General features: G+C 47.9%; 1 protein-coding gene and 1 long non-coding RNA gene across 3 annotated transcripts; one reads left to right on the plus strand and one right to left on the minus strand.

Annotated features, from left to right (window-relative positions):
- Positions 1-1233: 1233 nt before the first annotated feature.
- LOC147893010 (uncharacterized) lies at positions 1234-3045 on the minus strand. The gene is made up of 3 exons (XR_015542370.1): positions 2539-3045; positions 1642-1709; positions 1234-1532 (listed from the first exon to the last, which is right to left on the minus strand). It is a non-coding gene; the product is annotated as an uncharacterized LOC147893010 (long non-coding RNA).
- Positions 3046-3440: 395 nt separating this feature from the next.
- LOC147893011 (disease resistance protein Roq1-like) lies at positions 3441-19896 on the plus strand. Of its 2 annotated transcripts, XM_087387371.1 has the most exons (6): positions 3441-3774; positions 3887-4493; positions 4591-4872; positions 17112-17729; positions 17869-19197; positions 19288-19896. In XM_087387371.1, exons 1-6 carry the CDS (start codon positions 3737-3739, stop codon positions 19855-19857), a joined length of 3444 nt encoding a protein of 1147 aa, XP_087243497.1. In that variant the 5' UTR covers positions 3441-3736; the 3' UTR covers positions 19858-19896. The 2 variants fall into 2 exon arrangements, with proteins under 2 accessions (XP_087243497.1, XP_087243498.1); XM_087387372.1 differs by lacking the exon at positions 17112-17729.
- Positions 19897-20225: the final 329 nt, after the last annotated feature.

Below are 20225 nucleotides of genomic sequence, written 5' to 3' on the forward strand. Positions count from 1 at the left end.
GAGACTGATTGCAGACCCATCACTTCCACAACTAATTAAGGGAGTGAAGATCCTGATGATTGAGCTTTTCAGTTGCCAGTTTTTGGGATGGACATGTTTGTGGAAGAAACATTTGTAGCAAACTTTAATAATTATGCTTCAATCTTTTCATGATTTATGGCCATAAGTAATATGATTTATAATTATGCTTCAATCTTTTCATGATTTATAATATAACTTTAATAATTATGCTTCAATCTTTTCATGCTTTATGATTTATAACCAACTCCCTGTCCACCGAGCAATAACAATTTAGCACTCTCTTCCATCAGTTTGACCTCCTTCCTACAGCCATCTTGAATTATGTGGGCAGAAATAAGAGACTACATAGAAAAGACGATAACATATTGCAATCAAAATTCATGTCATATATTGCAGGTCCAAAATACGATGTGATATATTCAATAGATTTGATAAAAAGATATACAAAATGCCATGTAACATATTTCATGTCATGTGTTGCAGGTCCAAAAATGATATACATAAATTCCATGTCATATGTTGCAAGTCCAAAATACCATGTGATATATACAATAGATCCACTGATAGGACACACAAAATGCCATGAAGCATATTACACCAAAATAGTATCAAACTGCGTATGAAAAATGCACCCTCATGTATGCATGCAACTACATTGTAGAGCTCCATCTGACATCTCATAGATGCTACTATGTTGGGTTTAAACTCTGCCTGTTTCTATGTCCTGCTATGAACCGGTAGAGCCAAGTTGGTTCTTCATTTTCTTCAACTTATTCCATATGAATCTTTGTGGCCCGATTGGTAAACCCATCTTCTCCAAGTCTTCAAATTCTAGTAAAGTTAAGCAGTTCAGTCCACCATTGCCTCAGCAAAGTAATTGGCAAGGCATTCTTTGCCAAGGGATACCAGCCACTCATAAACCTTATTGTCTATTTCTCTTGCCACATCCGCTTTACTTTTGGAGGCTGGCTTTGCAACAGCAGGTAGACTCTGCAACATTTGGGAGACTTGCTCGATCACTTTTGTTGTTGAGGAAGCATTATGTGTAAGGGCCTCAACCATAGAGTCCACCGAGTCTGTTAAACCATCTGAATTTCTCTTTGCTCTTTTCCCACCAAGGCCTGATACCTCACCAACCTGCTCCTCAGAACAAGTGGAGCCTCTAGCTCCCTCAGCACCACTCTGGAACCCAACTTGTGACAACTTGGGCGATGATGCATGTACTCATGGATCTCTGCAAGGATCTCGTCATCCTCGAACCCAATGGCATCTGATCCCTCTACCTCATTCTTGTCTCCATATCCACTTTGGTGTAGCTTTTTCTTTGCCTCATTGTTATACCTCGTGTGCTCCAGGATCCACTTGTCTTTGTAGTTGTTTATCTCTCTTTTGGGGTGACCCTTGGCTACCATCTTCATTGCAATTTGAAGCCACAAGTTCTCACGAGTGCGCATCTGCTCATACTTAGGTTGCATTCTCACTTTTTTCATTCCAACAAATAACTGCAAGATCTGATCACTCGGTTTAAAAAAGAAATATGTTCGTGATTGTGACTAGGCTGCAACATACTGTGCAGAATTTAGACACTCATCCAAGTTTACAACATCAAACGGTACCAACTTGTCAACTTTGTAGAACCCTCTTCAAACTTTTCTTCAACAAGGCATGCTTCCCTTGCAATCCAATACCTGCCACCAAGAGAAACAATTCTACAGTTATGATGAACGTGACATCACCCAAAAGTCAAAATAGAGGATCATAAAGGCATATCAACAGCTACATGCTCAGTCGGAGACTCAGCTCTGATGATTGGGATAAGCATGCTACATCTAGACGAGGAAAATATGACACATTTTTTGGAGGGAAAAGTGCTCACATTTAGAATCACATTCTCATGCTCTAAATCCTCCTGAACTGCCACGTGCACTCGTCAGTAGCTGCTCATGGCTGAGTTCCTATCTTCTGCTCTCTCTTATGCACTCACTTGTCGACGCCCTATTGAGCTGTAGACTGAACTACCTTCTTCCCCCCAAGGTTTTCAAGGTTTTGCGAACAAAGCTGAGAATTCTCCAGATTTTCAAGGAAAAAGGAAAGGATTGAATTCCTCCCTTCTGACATACGCAATTGGCATGATGCGTCTAGATCGTCCACGCTGCTTACCCCAATTCTGAACAGCTCTTCTCAGAAGCTTGCCAAAACTACTACTTGGGGCCGTGATTTTATTTTGGTCCGGGAAAGACTCCCCGATGCACGAGCAGCCCACAAATTGTTTCTTCCCATTTCATTTTAGTCACCATTCCCCTCCCTACCTATGGTCATTGAGGGGCTATTGATTGTTGACAATTGACTCCTTAAATCAGCTTGCAAAAAAGGGAAGCAACTTCATAGAGCTTCCGTACATGGTCAAAGGCATGGACGTGTCTTTCAGTGGGATTTTGAGCTTCGTCGAGGCAGCTCCAGAATTTCATTGGATTCACTTACCTCCAAAGCGTTAAGCATTTCATTGGATTCACTTACCTCCAGAATAACCGAGCAAAGTCGTTCAAATGTCCTTCTCAATGGTGCCATGAAATCTATTCTCATTTGCCAGCCAATCAAAGACCTTCAAGTGCAAGTCTTATTCTTGCAGCCCAAGATAGCAAGAAAAAAGATACACAGAGGCGCCTTGCAGTAGCAACCCCCCCCCCCCCCCCGGCCGACGATGACTCCCTCCGTGATCCCGTCCTTTAGTATAGTAGCGACGATAGGTGTTTCCTGAGCATTGTGGGCTTTATGGAGACCACCTCCCAGCGGGTGGGAGCCAGAGCAGCAGCAATTGCCGGAGCAGCAGCAATCGTTGGAGCAACGAGTAGCGGTAAGAGCAGTCTGCAAAAGTCCCAAAGACTACCATGTGGTATGAACCCTGGAGTCCAGGATGGGTTCAGGGTGGGAGAAGTGGTGGTTAAAACCACTCTAGTCTCGTTCTACGCCACCTGGATTAGAAAGGGACTAGGATGGAAAGAGCATTCCAGCCCTAGTCCCATCCTAAACCAGTCCATGTGCTAAGGCCCTAAAGGCCATGGTTTAGGATGGGAGAAAAGTCATTCGGAATCCATCGTGACAAAAAGATTCCCATCCTAAACCCATGCTAGCCCCATCCATCTGCTAAGGCCCTAAGGGTCTTTACAGACCGTCCAAGTCCCTGCCCGCCAAGTCTTTGTTGCAGGGGCATGCTGCGACATTCAAAAAGCTTATTGGATCCTTAAAAAAAGGGGGCAGCCATGACCCCCAGCTCGGAGGTTTACATTGTTGAAAGCATGTATTGTGTAGGGGCCGGTGTGACTTGAACCTCCCATACCTTGCCACATCTTCATGGCGGGAGGAATAAACTGGGCTTGGTGTGTGGTCAATCACCTACGGAAAATTTCAATGGACCAGCTTTGGAGGTCTACGGCTGCAATTTCCATCTTTACAACGAGCTCCTTGGATTCTTACGGTTCACGTGTCACTCTTTTTCTCGAGCTCGCACGTACAGCACCCCTTGCACTCCATATTTTCTCTTCTTTGCAGTTGACCCGGCTATCGATCGAGCTCAATGCTGTGGTTGCTGCGTAAGAGCTCATCACTTCCCTGCCTTACTGCTTTGCTTTGGATTTCCATCGAGTTATAGCAACTAGTCTGAAGTTGGGTTTGTTGGCATTGTCCGGACGTAGATTGGTGCTTCTGGTAATCCAACATGGTGGAGATAACGGAAATCGCTACGGTCGCAGAGCGGTAAGTGCTCATGTGTATCTTATAATTACGATCGAGAGTCCTTGCTCTAGTTAATTAAACACGCAAATCAGACAAGATTGAGTATTCGGATTGGCATCTAATTCGGTTGCAGGGAGCCCAAAGATCTCAAGATCCGAGGTTCCATCTTCCTCAGTCACAGTGGGGCAGACAAAGAATTTGTTCTCGAACTGTATAATGACTTGTTGGAGAACGGTTATGCTGCTTCAGCTTTTGTGGATCAAGAGAGTTTACCCAAAGCAACCACTGTTAGCATGAAAAATATCTTAGGAGTTGCGAGGGAGTGCCGTGTTGCTGTATTCATTTTATCCGAGGAGTTCTTTCTACGAAACAAGAATCCGATGTTGGAACTAGCAGCTTGCGTTGAATCCCAAACAAAGCTACTGCCTCTGTTCTACAAACTCACCGTCCAACAATACAAAGAGAAGGAGAGACAGCAGAAATGGTTCAATGAATGGAATCGATGGAAGCAAAAGGAATCTGAAGGGCCCTCTTCGCTAGACTGTGATCTCAAGGTGCATCTCCCAAAGTGGAAAAACGCTCTGAAAGTAATCGGTGACACGAACGGCGTAGAGTTCCGGAGAAGCAATCAAAGCGAAAGGAGTTATAGAGAACAAGTAGTTCGCTGCATATCAAAGCTCGTTAGTCCTGACATTCGCTGGGACGATTCTGGAGTTGTTGGAAAACAACGACTCTGTCAAGTAAGATACAAACGCAATTTGAGCCGCACGCGGCCCTTGATAATGATCTAGATCTAGCTTCAAATTAGTGTAATATTGACATCTGTTTGTTGTTCAGGTCGTCAAGGATGCGTTTTCACAAGGATTTTTAGAAGCTGCGCCTAGAGGTGAGCGTATCCTTGGAATATATGGAATGGGAGGAACAGGCAAAACTTTTTTGTGCCCCGCTTTGCTGAACTTTTACAGTAATCCTGAGTTCGAAATGAAAGTCTGTCACATTGAGCTCGATTCTGGACGCTCTCAGAGCAAAGAAAAAGAGCTTCAAAGAATTAAAAAGATTTTAAAAGCGTTGACAAATGTATCGCATGCGCTTGTCGATAGTGCGGTTGACGTCGCGCAGGTATAGCTTCTCTGCTTTTTCCTCGTTTGCTATTGGTTCTTAAATTGCTAATCAATTAACCTTGCATATTTGGATTGGCTTTTGAAAATTTGGCTAAGTCTTAACCCATGGCTCTATCACCTTCCATTCCCAAAGGTGAACTTCCATCTCCTCCATTCCATTGACCTTCCATTCCCAAAGGTGAACTTCCATCTCCTTCATTCCATTGACCTTCGATCTCTTCCTTCCTCCCAAAGTTGCCTCTTGTCTTTCCACCTGCTCCCCACTCAAAGCCTCCATCCAAGAGCTCCTTCCTTGTGACACATGGCAGGCTCTTCTCCTCCAAGCTGCCATGTGTCCTTGCTTTTTGTTCCCTTTGTCCATGGTTAATAGGTTAAAAATAGCTCAAAGAGCTGCCAGTGAGAAACATCGCCTAAAGAACCCGAATAAATCGATGAATGGCTGAAAGGCCAATTCTTATATATTCATGTTCATAATTCAATTTAAATCAACTGACTCGAGGCTTACAATATTCCAATGTTTTTTTTCGAACATCAAATCTGAAATCAACAAATTATTAATAGCAAAACCTTCACGCCTAAACAGATACGTTATAGGATTCAAGAGACCATGGAGCCAAGCTCTGAGAAATCCCAGAGAAGAGCATCGGAACTCAGCACGTCCTCCAGAGATGAAGCCTGATCCATTGCTGGAATAAGGTTTGTGTTGCTGGAGCTGCTTCCACTGCAACTTGGACTCCATGCAATTGTTTCTGTCCTGGAGTTCTGCAGTAAGTTGGACTCCATGCAATTGTTTCTATCCTGGAGTTCTGTAGCATTACTGCAGCAACAGCTTTCCTTGTGCAGATATTCCTGAGGGCTGCTGCATGCCCTGATTACCTGTTTGTTGCTGTAGCAAGGTTGTCATGAAGTGATGCTGTTGGTGGAGAATTCCGATAAATGATCCGAGGCTGTGAATTGGGACTGCTGCATCCCTTGCATGTCTTGATGCTTCGGCACATCGGGCAAACTTCCGATGGCAGTTGCTAAAGTGGACCTTGATCTTATCGAATTCAAACTATTGAAGCATCCCTTCGACTCATACGTCTGTACCGAGGGAAGATTCGATCTGTTGGGGTCCAAAAGCATGTCTAGCATGGACTTTGAGTATTGATCCTGATCGAATACAAACTGATCAGGGGTGGAGAAACGTCCTGTGAAGGCAGGAGACAACCCTTCTGACCTTGCATGGTCACTATGCTGCGTGCAAGTGAGCCGCTAGCTGACCTTACACCACTCATCGGACCGCATGGGAAACTTACGAAAGTTGGAACTGGCGCAGGCTTTGATTGAATAGCTGTTGATAAGCCTGTCTTGATCTTTTGCGTGAAAGCATCCGTTTCTGCTCGCAGGCCGGTCAGATCGTATTGGAGGAATCTACCACAGCCGCGACTTGAAGATGGGGGAGTTGATTTGACTCTCCCATGTCTGCTGAGTGTGACTAAGGGGATCAAATGAGATAGTTGGCGAGGAGGGGAGCTGCTGGTCATTCCGTTTTCGCATGAGCACGTTCAACATGTTGTCTTTGAAGCATCCCAGAGTGGCTTCTCCGATCTCGTTTCGCTTGGGCAAGGTTATGCTGCCCGCTAAGTCAGCCAGGAGCTGAGAGATAGGTTTGTGGGTGATAGGATCGAGACCCATCTCCCAGAAGCTTTCTAAGGTGGGGCCAAGAGCATAAAGCAGCCAAGATGCACGTCGACGACTGTGGAACCACAAACAGGGTGAGGCGCGATTGAGGCCAACAAAAAGGCAATTTTGGTGCGAGGGTCTCTCCTTCGTGCTTTCTCTCTCGGATGCGCAAATGGACACTCCGTCCAATCGTGGTTCCCTGGTCTCATGCACCTCCTGACCTTGAATTCATATATTCTAAAATCATCAGAGGAGAAGACATCCATTGCTCCCCCTGAATCGAATGGCCAGATTTCCTCTTCTTGGTATGACGGAAAGAATTCTTGCACGACTCTGGTCATGTCGAGTAACAACGGCGACCCAACTGGCGATTCACTGCTGGACATGCTGTTGCCGTTGTAGCTGACGCAAGAATGCGTGTTGGAGTAGCTTCCGATCATGGAATCATGCTGCCCGCTGCCTTCCACTCCAAGCCCATGCTCGCAAGTAGCATCAACATTCTTGGTGAAGTCCACCGGGCTATGGCGGCGCCCAAGCTTCAAACAAAGCATAGCTCCAGATTCATTTTGAGCGTCGAGGGTGGGGGATCGGGGGCGGCCGGGGGAGAAGCAAAGATCCATGGGTTGGGGAGAGGGGAATGTAACGGGTGGCCCGTTGACAAAGGACTGAGTCTCAGTCCACCCCTCCTTCATCAACACCTTTGGATTCGACATCGACAACAAGGAGAAAATCCTTGCCCTCTTTTGGGTCAAGGGGGAGCAGCCCTTTGACATGACCTTAGGATCCAACCAAGGGGAGCAGCCCATGGTATGATTGGATTCCCAACCATGGCTCTAGAGGGCTTAATTCAAACGGGAAGTTTGAATTGATTGGCTCTTGACAAGTGGCTGTCGGAGAAGAAGAAGAAGAAGAATATATTATCGTCCTCTGAAGACCAAAAATCGGCCTATGGGACCTGAGCAATACAAAATCCTCGTACACAAAGACTCCTCCCTTGGAAGGGAGGGTATTAAGAGAAACTATCTTTATGTCTTAGGTGAGTTCCTGTGCTTGAAAAGCTTATAGACAAACGTTCCTAAAGCTGGGGGTGACCCGCTATGTAGCATATCAGCCAGTCTGTTATGTCCCTCCAGAAGAGAGCTAAATGCTTTCCGGATGTGAGTATAGTAAGGGCATATCATTACCATGTGTTCTTCAACTTCTGCCATTCCCCGGTCACATAATTGGCATATTCTGCTCTCTTTTGGCATATCTTTCCATCCTCCTATTTCAATCTGCAGCTGGTGTGATCGGGTGCGAAGTGAGGCCAAAGCTCTTCGCTTATGTATTGCCATAGGTGTGCAAATGTACTTCTGCGTGGCTGTTTCTCTTCCTGTATAAGTAGCCCAATATTCGGGGTTGATAAATGTACAGTAGTACTCAAGGAGGAATGGCAGCCTTGAAGAGGGGCGGCTGGTCGTTTGAACCAAGGGAAGACTCCCTCTAAAAATCGATACACTTCACAAACACAAGGATTCGAAAAAGACGACTGCCAGAGGGTAGCTTGGAGATGAAACCAGAGCTGTGAGCTCTATCCAGAATCCTGAGAAAGTGTTGTGAGAATCTTGCATCTGAGAGATGCTTCAATGTAATCTTCACCCTGTGGCGTTTTGACCACATGGCCTCTTCCTTTTGGAAATAATATACAAGCGTCTTCTCTTTGTATGGGTTTCCTAAGCGTTGAGGTAGATAGGTTGCAAGCAACGCTCCCTTCCCCTTCAACGAGTTATGAGTGTGCAGGTCTTTTCGGAAGCTCTCCTTGGAGCCAGGGCTTCCCCTTGGCCTAAGAAAGGAGCATACCAGTGGGCAGCTCGATTGGTAGGTCGTGGGAGGCACAGTGATCTTCGAGGTGCTGTCTCAGAAGATCTTTTGGCCGATGCAGAGAGCCGTGTGCCCCATGTTCTGAGCCATTCGACCCAGGACCTCGTGAGGGTCTGAAGACCTTCCTAATTACCTCACCTACCAAGTTACAGGACCCGCGGAGCCTAGACGAAGGAGAACTGCGTCTCTGAGAACCCGCGTCGACGGACGTCCAGTGACCGAACTTGCAGTTCTGGCTCATCCAAGCTTTGGAAGCTTCGTACAGGGACTCTATAGCTCCACTCAGCGAGCCCGTTGGTACAGAGCGTCGCCCCGCCAACAAGATCACAGGGCCGGGCCTGTGATAATAGCCATGCCTCGGATTGCAAGAATGAACTCGACGGAGTTCTAGCCCATCGACGGAAACTCGTCGATGGAAGCGGACGGAAGACGACGAAAGGGTCGAGGAGCTTCATACCGGCCGACTGCACGTACCATTGCTTACCAAAGCTCTTCTATGAGTCCCCTTCGATCCCCAGAGGAGTGGTGACGCGCCAGAGCTTCCATTCGACATGTGCATGGTAGCGGGGAGGTCGCCATAACTCCAAGGCCCGAATGCTTCTATATAAGCATATGGGCACGAACTATACGCAAGCAAGGCCACGGCCCTGGTGGTTAGCCGAGCCATGAGGTATTCGGAGTTACAGCGTAGAGGTCAAGGTTTCGATTCCGGGGGCAGAGGCAGAGCGCGAGTCGACGAGGGGGCCAACCCCCTTTTACTTCTCTCTCAAGAACACATTATAGTCAAGGAGCTCCGCTTGGTTACACCAACCAAGACAAGGCTCTGTGGCTAGCCCAACTTTAGGTGCGGTGTGTGAGATCCCGACGGTTCTGTGTTCGATTTCGAGCGCGGTGATGTGCAAACCTTTTGGGAGCGTCCGCGTTCGGGTAAGTACTCAATATAACTAAGTGGTACCGCTTGGTTACATTAACCAAGAGTTGGCTCAGTGGTTTGCACCTCGCGTGCGTGGAGAGAGGTCGTGGGTTCGATTCTCTGCATGGGTGGACACATTTCCTTTTGGAAAGTGGAAAGTCTGCTAAGTTTGGAGGTGGGCCAATTCATTTTGGCGGTTCTGCTAGTTTAGTTTCAGTTTGCTAAAGTTAGTCTCAACTAGCCACAGAGGGGGCTTTTGGAATCAGACTTCACAGGCGTGTTCCCCTTCTTGTCCTGAGTTTCTTGAGCAAGTAGCAAGCATTATTTTTGCTACACGGCGCTTCGGCAAGCTTTATGCGAAGGAGAGGTTCTTCATAGCCATAGCTCTCAGAAGGAGTTCTACTCCGTTCTTTTGAGCGTCTGTTGGCCAGGGAACCTTTGTGAAGGTGAAGGACATTGAGTCAAGTGAAGTTCCCCTCAGTGAAGGTGAAGGACATTGAGTCAGGTGAAGTTCCCCTCAGCAAGGCAATTGCAAAACTAGAGGTCAAGGAGATACTTTGGGATCTCGGTAGGGGACCAAATCGGGGATCAAAGGAAAAGAGAAAAGAGAAAAAAAATTTAGGGAAACTTTGCCCTCGTGACATTGGTATCAGAGCTAAAGGAACTCAGCAGAGTCAGTTCACCAAAGGTATCAGCTTGATAGATTTTTGGGAAGTCAAGTGAGTTGACAGTTTTCTCCCACCATGTGTATTTTCTCAGACAGATAGTCCAGCCCATTCGAAGGCCATCTTCTCATCATGGGTGATTCAAATGAGGTAAATGGTGCTGAGCCAAGCAATACTAGGAGTCGGACCAAGATCAAGTTCCGAGAACATGACGCAAGGCTTGAGGCCATAGAGCTTGCTCTTAGTGAGTTGCAGGCTAGCCAGGGGTTGTTACAGTAGCAACTCTCAGAAGCAAAGATAGAGCTTGCTCATGTGATGAGCAAGCTAATCAAGGATAATGGGATTGAACCATCCGGAAGGCATCGGGTCAAGCTTAAGGAGCCCGAACCATACAAGGGCACACGAGAGGTAAAGGTATTGGAGAACTTCATCTATGACATGCAACAATACCTTGCCCTTGCCAAGATAGTCGAGCCCCAAGAGCAAGTGTTTCATGCCTCAACCTATTTGGTGGACGATGCTAAGCTTTGGTGGAGAAATTACGAGGAGGACGAGAGAACCAACCACAACACCTACATAATTTCCACATGGGAGGAGCTCTCACAAAGGCTGAGGTTGCAATTTCTGCCCTCCGACATTGAATGGAAGGCTCGGGATGCCAGGAACAGTCTCAAACACACCAGAACCCTAAGGGACTTCATCAAAGCTCACTCCTCCCTTATGCTACAGATCAAGGAGATGAGTGAGGCCGATCGATTGTACTACTTCATCAAAAGGCTGAGGCCTTGGGCACATGATGAGCTCATGAGGGAGCATGTAAAGACGGTGGCTGAAGCTTACGAGGTAGCAGACCGCCTTACCGATTGGCAAGAGAAACAACACGGTGGTGAGAGACAAGCTCAAGCCAAGCCCAAGCCAAGTGGACAAGGGATTCCCCCATTCAAGAAGAAGAAATTCAAGCGGTTTGGCTCCAAGAAGAAGTACCGCCCTATGGGAGAGGTTTCAGTTGAGCAAGCCAAACCTAAGTTTACTACCGCTCAAAAAGGCAAAGGAAAAGTGAACACTACTCAGCCCAAGAGTAGTGTGGGATCAGTGAAGGCTTCATCGAGTCTTTCAGCCCCCAAGGGAAGTGGATGTTACATTTGCACGGGAGCCCACTTTGCTAGGGACTGCCCTATGAGACAGTCACTGCAGACTATCCAGGAAACAGAGAATGAACAGCCCACTCAAACCATGACACCCCTTCAGCTTCTAGGAGCAATGAGTGAGGACAAGGTATCCTCAAATTTGCTGTTTGTTACTGCAACAGTAAATGGACACCTAGTGCGGGCTATGGTGGACAGTGGGGCCAGCCATAACTTCATCACCTCCAAGAAAGCCAAGGAGATCGGGCTGAAGGCTGAAATCAGTAAAGGAAAAGTCATGAAGACCGTGAATACCCCGGGACAAGCAGTTGCAAAGGTGGCCAAAGGGGTAAGTGTCCAAGTGGGAGGCTGTTCTAACAGGTCAGAATTTTCTGTGGTAGAGATGGATGACTTTGACATAGTGTTTGGGCAAACGTGGTTGAGAGCCAACAGGGTACTCATCAATAGCCATGATGAGCAGCTAGTTTTCTGCAAAGATGGAGGTTGGGAGGTGGTAAAAGCATCAAGGAAAAGGGAGGCCCTTTGCCCCAACTCCTCTCAGCCATGCAGTTAAAGAAAGCAGTAAGGAAGGGTAATCAAGCCTACCTAGTGGTCATCAAAGAGCATGAGGAGAATTCAGCTTCATCCAAAAGACATGTACCACATGAGGTTCAGGCCCTACTGACAGAGTATGCTGATATCCTACTCGAGAAGCTTCCAAGGGAGCTTCCTCCAAAGCGGGAGATTGACCATAGGATAGAGGTATACCCAGGTTCAGACCCTCCAGCCAAGGCACCCTACCCGTTGTCACAAGAAGAGAACAAGGAGCTGAAGGTGCAGTTGCAAGAGTTGCTTGAGGCAGGATTTATCCAGCCCTCAAAATCCCCATACAGAGCACCCGTTCTCTTTGTCAAGAAGAAGGTAGGAGACTTGCGTCTATGTGTGGACTACCGGGCCCTCAACAAGGTTACTGTTAAGAACTGGTATCCCCTTCCCAACATGAGAGTTATTTGATTCTCTAGTGCATGCACGGTATTTCACAAAGATAGATCTAAGGTCCGGGTACCATCAGATCAGAATTGCAGAAGCTGATGTGGAAAAGACCACTATGAGGACCAAGTATGGCTCATATGATTGGAAGGTTCTGACTTTTGGGTTAACCAATGCCCGGGCGACCTTCTCAACACTCATGAATGGTTCATGATGGATGAGAGCAAGGTGAAAGCTATAGTAGAGTGGCCTACTCCAAGGAGTGTGCATGATGTGTGGGCATTCAACGGGTTAGCCTCTTTCTATAGGACATTCATTGATATGTACAGTGAGATCACAGCTCCTATCACCAATCTCACAAGAAAAGACACACCGTGGAAGTGGGGTCCTAAGCATGAGAATGCTTTTCAGAAATTGAAGGAGGCTGTGAGCAGCCAGCCAGTCCTAGCACTTCCAAACTTTGAGAGACCCTTTGAAGTGCAGACAGATGCCTCAGATTTTGCCATAGGAGATGTCCTCCTACAAGACGGGCATCCTAAAGCCTTCGAGAGTCAGAAGCTGATTGATAGGGAGACCCGTTACCCTACTCACGACAAGGAAATGACAGCGGTGGTGCATTGCTTGAGGACTTGGAAGCATTACCTCTTGGGCAGTCAATTCTCTGTTTTCACAGATAATGTCACAACATCCTATTTTGTGACACAGCCCAAGCTGTCTCCCAAGCAAGCAAGGTGGCAGGATTTTCTAGCCAACTTCGACTTCGAGATCAAGTACAAGCCCGGCAAGGAGAATGTAGCGGTGGATGCCCTCTCTCGAATCCCCTCCTTGGCTGCAGTCCAGATTCTGCATGGGTCAACAGTTTTGGAGGAGATCAAAACAGGGTATGGAGAGGATGAATTTGCCAAGAAGGTACTTGGGACTGAAGCAAAGCGGGCACACATCGAGGTATGTGATGGGGTCATCTATTTCAAGCAACGTAGAGTTTATGTTCCATGCGTGGGAGGCTTGAGAAAGAGAATGATCCAGGAGCATTATGAGCCACAGTGGGCAGGCCATCCAGGACAGGAAAAGACTCTTGAGTTGCTCTCAAGAAATTTTTGGTGGCCACTAATGGAGAGGGATGTGGATGTCTATGTGAGGACTTATCACATTTGTGGGCAAGACAAGGCTGAAAGGATGAAACCAGCAGGGCTTCTTCAAACCCTAGACATTCCGTCCAAACCATGGGAGAGTGTCTCCATGGACTTCATAACCTATCTAGAACAGTGAAGGATATACGGGCATATTTGTGGTGGTTTGTAGACTCACAAAGCTTGCCCACTTCATTCCATACAAGGGTACTTTGGATGCCCAAGCAACAGCAAGGCTCTTCTTTAAGTTTGTAGTCAAACACCATGGGCTACCAAAGGAGATCATGTCTGACAGAGATGGGAGATTTACTGGCACTTTCTGGAGCACTCTGTTTGCAATGTGTGGGACGAAGCTCGTGTTTAGCAGCTCATATCACCCTCAGTCTGACGGGCAAACTGAGAAGACAAACCAATTTGTGGAGGACTTTCTCAGGCACTATGTCCAAGGAGATCAAACTGACTGGTATGTTCATCTAGATGCAGTAGAATTCTGCTATAACAGTTGGCAGCATTCATCTACTGGGTTTTCCTCCTTCGAGTTGGCCTATGGGTATCAACCTTTGGCTCCGGGGGAAGCATCAGTGTTACCTACTGCAGGGGGAGTAGCTCCAGCAGGTGGTGCCTTCCACGAGGAGTGGGTAACAAGGCTTAAATCTGCCCGGGAGCAGCTGGGTAGAGCTCAGGACAGGATGAAGAAATTTGCAGATAGGAAGAGGAGGCATGTGGAGTGCGAGGTTGGCGAGAAGGTCTATCTCAAACTCAACCCTGACCAGTTCAGCATGCCCAAGGAGCTCACGGATCATCTTGCATGTAGGTACGACGGGCCATATGAGATCCTTGAGAGGGTAGGCAAGCTGGCCTATTGTCTACAACTTCCTCCCCATCTACACATTCATCCCACCTTTCATGTTTCCATGTTGCAGGGTGCTCATGAAGATGATGATCCAGCCCGTGAGCAGCGGAATAGAGGTCCAGCTCTCGTAATGGATCCTGGAGAGGGTGAAGACCTTGAGAGTATCATGGCACACCGTGATAGACCGAATCAGTTCGGGCCTAACAGGCTGTACCATTGTCACTGGAGGGAGCAGCCTTCAAGTGAAGACTCATGGAGGATGGAACCTTCTCTATGGCGGTTCGTGGACATCGTGCGCGGCTACAATGATTCACACCCCTTTCTAAAGAAGCGGGGGAGTAAGAGTAAAAGGGGGGGAATGTAACGGGTGGCCCGTTGACAAGGGATTGAGTCTCAGTCCACCTCTCCTTCATCAATACCTTTGGATTCGACATCGACAGCAAGGAGAAAATCCTTGCCTTCTTTTGGGTCAAGGGGGAGCAGCCCTTTGACATAACCTTAGGATCCAACCAAGGGGAGCAGCCCATGGTATGATTGGATTCCCAACCATGGCACTGAGGAGGAATGGTAGCCTTGAAGAGGGGCGGCTGGTCGTTTGAACCAAGGGAAGACTCCCTCCAAAAATCGATACACTTCACAAACACAAGGATTCCAAAAAGACGACTGTCAGAGGGTAGCTTGGAGATGAAACGAGAGCTGTGACCTCTATCCAGAATCCTGAGAGAGTGTTGTGAGGATCTTGCATCTGAGAGATGCTTCAATGTAATCTTCACCCTGTGGCGTTTTGACCACAGGGCCTCTTCCTTTTGGAAATAATATACAAGCGTCTTCTCTGTGTATGGGTTTCCAAAGCGTTGAGGTAGATAGGTTGCAAGCAACGCTCCCTTCCCCTTCAATGAGTTCTGAGTGTGCAGGTCTTTTCGGAAGCTCTCCTTGGAGGGCTTCCCTTGGCCTAAGGAAGGAGCATACCAGTGGGCTCAATGGGTAGCTCGTGGGAGGCCCAGTGATCTTCGAGGTGTTGTCTCAGAAGATCTTTTGGCCGATGCAGAGAGCCGTGCGCCCCATGTCTTGAGCCATTCGACCCAGGACCTCGTGAGGGTCTGAAGACCTTCCTAATTACATCGCCTACCAAGTTACAGGACCCGCGGAGCCCAGCAGAGGAGAACCGAGTCTTTGAGAACCCGCGTCGACGGACGTCCAGTGACGGAACCTGCAATTCTGGCTCGTCGAAGTTTTGGAAGCTTCGTACAGGGACTCTATAGCTCCACTCAGTGAGCCCGTGGTACAGAGCGTCGCCCCGCCAACAAGATCACAGGGCCGGGCCTGTGATAATAGCCGTGCCTCGGATTGCAAGAACGAACTCGACGGAGTTCTAGCCCATCGATGGAAACTCGTCGACGAAAGCGGACGGAAGACGACGAAAGGGTCGAGGAGCTTCATACCGGCCGACTGCACGTACCATTGCTTACCAAAGCTCTTCTACGAGTCCCCTTCGATCCCCAGAGGAGTGGCGATGCGCTAGAGCTTCCATTCGACGTGTGCATGGTGGCGGGGAGGTCGCCATAACTCCAAGGCCCGAATGCTTCTATATAAGCATATGGGCAGGAACTATACGCAAGCAAGGCCACGGCCCCGGTGGTTAGCCTGGCCATGAGGTATTCGGAGTTACAGCGCAGAGGTCAGGGTTCGATTCCGGGCGCAAAGGCAGAGCGTGAGTCGACGAGGGGGCCGATCCCCTTTTACTTCTCTCTCAAGAACACGTTATAGTCGAGGAGCCCCGCTTGGTTACACCAACCAAGACAAGGCTCCGTGGCTAGCCCAACTTTAGGCACGGCGTGTGAGATCCCGGCGGTTTTGTGTTCGATTCCGAGCGCGATGATGCGCAACCTTTTGGGAGCGCCCGCGTTCGGGTAAGTACTCAATATAACTAAGTGGTACCGCTTGGTTACATTAACCAAGAGTTGGCTCAGTGGTTCGCGCCTTGCGTGCGTGGAGAGAGGTCGTGGGTTTGATTCTCTGCGTGGGTGGACGCATATCCTTTTGGAAAGTGGACAGTCCGCTAAGTTTGGAAGCGGACCAGTTCATTTTGGCGGTTCTGCTAGTTCAGTTCCGGTTTGCTAAAGTTAGTCTCAACTAGCCACAGAGGGGGCTTTTGGAATCAGACTTCACAGGCGTGTTCCCCTTCTTGTCCTGAGTTTCCTGAGCAAGTAGCAGGCATTACTATTGCTACACAGCGCTTTAGCAAGCTTTATGCGAAGGAGAGGTTCTTCATAGCCGTAGCTCTCAGAAGGAGTTCTAGTCCGTTCTTCTGAGCGTCTGTTGGCCAGGGAACCTTTGTGAAGGTGAAGGACATTGAGTCAGGTGAAGTTCCCCTCAGCAAGGCAGTTGCAAAACCAGAGGTCAAGCAGATACTTTGGGATCCCGGTAGGGGATCAAACCGGGAAGCAAAGGAAAAGAGAAAAGAGAAAAAAATTTTAAGGGAAACTTTGCCCTCGTGACAGGGAAGGGGGGTCGAGGGGAAGAGAGATCGTCCTTGAGGGGATCATGGGATGGGGGAAAACTGTCGCCAAGGAGGGTGAGGTCGCGATTAGGGAGAAAGGGATGCTGAGGGAGTAGCTGATGAAATGGAGCAGGAGAGGGGAGGAAGAGGCGTTGAGAGGGGTGCCACTATAGCTGCGTTGAGTGGAACTATGCATGGCGAAGCAGCATGGGACGAAGAAGAAGAATAAGAAGAAGAAATGAGGTGTGCGCATCAAACGCTTCCTCTCACATCGAGCCATCCTAAAGCCTCCTTTGTGACAAGTGGCAAGCTCTTCTCCTCCAAGCTGCCAAGTGACCTTGCTTTTTTTCCCTTGTACGTGGTTGATAGGTGAAAGATGTACGATTACTAGAGGACGATATTGCAAGTTTTCTCTTGACCCTTGATTCAGGATTCGTAAGTCACGTTAGTAGAATATTGAATGTCGCCCTAGCGGGTGATTTTGATTGAATCAAGAGTGTAGATAAAGATTGTAAGCGAATTAATTCATTGTCACAGGGGCGGTACCTGCTAAAACAACATATTTGCGACAGCCCTGTGTTTTTCATTGTTGATAACGTGGGCGTGGAATCCATTGAGGAATCGTCTTCGTATTTCGACAAGGGGTTTGCCAAGGGAAGCAAAATCCTTGTCCTTGGACGTAGCAAAGAGATATTGAAACAGGTGCTCGGGAAGCATCTTGTGAAGTCACGCTTGCTCCAAATGCCCTCCCTTACAGCGGAAGAATCAATCCAACTTTTTGTGGAGAAGCTAGAGGTTGTTGAGGAACTCTCAAACGAGCAAATTACTGTGGTCTCAGATTGTGTGTGCTTATGCCGTATAACTGAAGATTCTACCTCGTACTCTAATTACCATCCTCTTTTACTAGTCCAATTGGCTGCACTGCTCAGAGATATGAGACCTCACGAGTTGCGCAACATTGTGAAAAAGTGGCGAACAAGAGGTACCTCTGCAGTTCCAACGTCTGTGCTGGAATGCCTTCAGATCGGGTATGATGCATTAACAGGAAGGGAGAAGCAAACTTTCTTGGACATTGCTCTGGTTGCTCCTTCCAATGAAAGCATATTGGAATGGTTGAGTGTGGTGCATGATGAAGAAGAGGACCTCATCCAAAGGGTAAGGTTGTGTCTGATCGAGGTTTCTTTATCTGGTACTTACTCGGATGTTGGTAATTAGCGAAGCGTTTGGTTACCGTAAACAAATTCCGATCCTTTCGTCTGAAGTGAAAAATCATTGAACCTGTTTCATGTCGCAGCGGGTTAATGTACTGAAGAGAAGAGCATTTCTGACCGACGATAAGCCAGGGAATATCAAAGTTTACGCCTTACACAAAGAGATGGCCGTAAGGCTCGTGGAGGAGGCTGCTAGTTCTTTGAATTACTTGGTTCGGGATTCAGTTATATTCAATCAAGGGCTGTTGGATGTGGTGACAAGCGGATGCAGAGAAGTATCGAGGGTTGCCATTGCCCGCTGTAAATTTGGGAAAAGTGCGTCCACGCTCGATCTATCGGCATTGCCACTACTGGAGGTGCTCAAGCTCTCAGGAAACAGGGGCTTGAGAGAGGTAAGGATACGGGGAAACAAGCTTCTAAAGAGCCTTGAACTGGAATCGGATTCAAGGGTAGTGATTCGGGGACTGAGCAATTGCTCCTCTCTGGGCTGGATCTGGCTTGAGAACTGTGATGTGCAATGGGAGGTGTTGCAGTGGCCGGCGGGCTCGGCTGGTAGCTACTGCAGCAGCTGCAGCGGGATTGTTTTTCCGAGTCCATTGCCTCGCGGGTTACGACGCGTTTGGCTGAAAGGAAGCGTGGGTGGCCGGCTAATTTCAGGTCTCAAGTGCGCTTGCCGCGAGCTGGAGACTTTGGCATTGAGGAACGTGGCACTGCAGGTAACGCCGGCTGCGAAGCAGTTTTGTCTACCGAACCTCAGCAATCTGAGACAGTTGATTCTCGTGGAATGCGGAGGATTGAAGGTGATAAGCCTTGATTCGTCGTCGCGCGGTTTGGAAGTGCTGCATTTGGAACAGTTGAAAGATTTGGTGGCCGTTCATGGGCTGGGGAAGCTACGAACATCGCTGAAATCTGTCAAAATCTCATATTGTGAGAGCCTGCAAACGATCAGGAATGATATTAATAGCGAGCTGCTCATGCCAGTGTCGTCGCCGTCGGATGGACTGCGCTTGCAAAGCCTGGTTTTATCGTATTGCCGGAATCTGGTCGATTTTCAAGGCTTGGGTCGGATAAGGTCACTCAAAGAGCTTTACATAGATAGATGTGAGAAGCTGTTGTCACACCAGACTCCCGCTCTCAAGTCCATCTTGAACGACTCCCCGCTCCTGGAAATTCTCGGTTTCGATTTTCAGAACAATTTGATGCCGGACATTAGCAAACTCACAGCGCTCCGGCGTGTGTTCATGCTGGGATGCCCTGACCTTGCACTGATCCGCCAATTCCGGAACTTGCCCCAGCTCGAACGTTTCCAGCTTCACCTGACCGCCCCCGCCACACTATTTCTTCAACTGCTCACGCCCGACCTTCCCACAGTCGTCCGAACGGAACTCTTGAGAGGGTTGAACGAATGGAAGGTCTGCTTTCTTGCGCTCCTCCAAAAAACATCTCCATCCAAGCAATTTCGTTGTCTCCTTTCCCTGACTTTGCGCCTTTTGTGAGCACAGGGCGAGGAGAATGCGAAGGACATTTGCAGGCTGCTGATGGGAACTCAGTCGCATGCACTGGATTTGCTTGTGGGTGTGCTAGCGAAGCAAGAACCATCATGTCGCGAAGAACGGGAACAAATCTACCGCTTTTTGTTTGGACTACTCTCATGGAGCCAAGTTAAAGTACCCGAACGCCAACTCTTTTCGCACATCTGGTGCGAGAAACAAACCCTGCCTGCGCTTCTTCGCCATGAAGACAGAATACCTTCGCCTTTGCTCTTGCCTACTCTCGAGTACGCTCAACTGCATCTCGGAGTGCCTCTCCAACCCTATGCTACCCACATCGCCAACACCCTAATATTCATTGCTCTCGATTCTGCAAGCCTCCACTACATACGAAAATATATGGATCCGCAAGAGTACCTGATTAGCGCGTTTCTCATAACCGAGACCATGCGCAGGTTTTCAAGAGATGAGAATGTTATCCGAGAGATGAACAAACATCCCAGCTACAAGTGGGCGGAGCCAGCACTTCGACAATTCTTCTCTCACAAACTTCGCTTACAAACTAGCACCCATTCTCTTTAAAATATTTTATTGAATAAAAAACTCATAATTTCTTTGGCCTCTACCGTAGCCTTATTAGCTACCCTTCGAATTGGGGAAAATAGAAAATCGCCTTTTGAAAAATGTTAAAAAGTTCTTTTTTTTAATTGGCCCACGTGTGTGTTAAGTACGTACGTTTGCATGTGCATTGATTTTTCTTGGTTTTTCTTTGGAGTAGTGGAGGCGGTGATGTTGATGGAGTGTTTAATGGTTTGATTAGCTGTGCTCAAGGTTTATGATGAATCCGGGGTAGAGAATGAGTTCCGGCGGCATTTTGTCTTGTTCCAGATCATTTGTGTTTGCATATTCATTGCATGCGCTCTTGAGGACATGGATTTCGGCGTTCTTTC

Source organism: Dipteris shenzhenensis, chromosome 16 (assembly GCF_047967505.1).
Source record: "Dipteris shenzhenensis isolate YYH24624 ecotype China chromosome 16, Dip_SZ_1.0, whole genome shotgun sequence".
Taxonomy (NCBI): Eukaryota; Viridiplantae; Streptophyta; class Polypodiopsida; order Gleicheniales; family Dipteridaceae; genus Dipteris; species Dipteris shenzhenensis.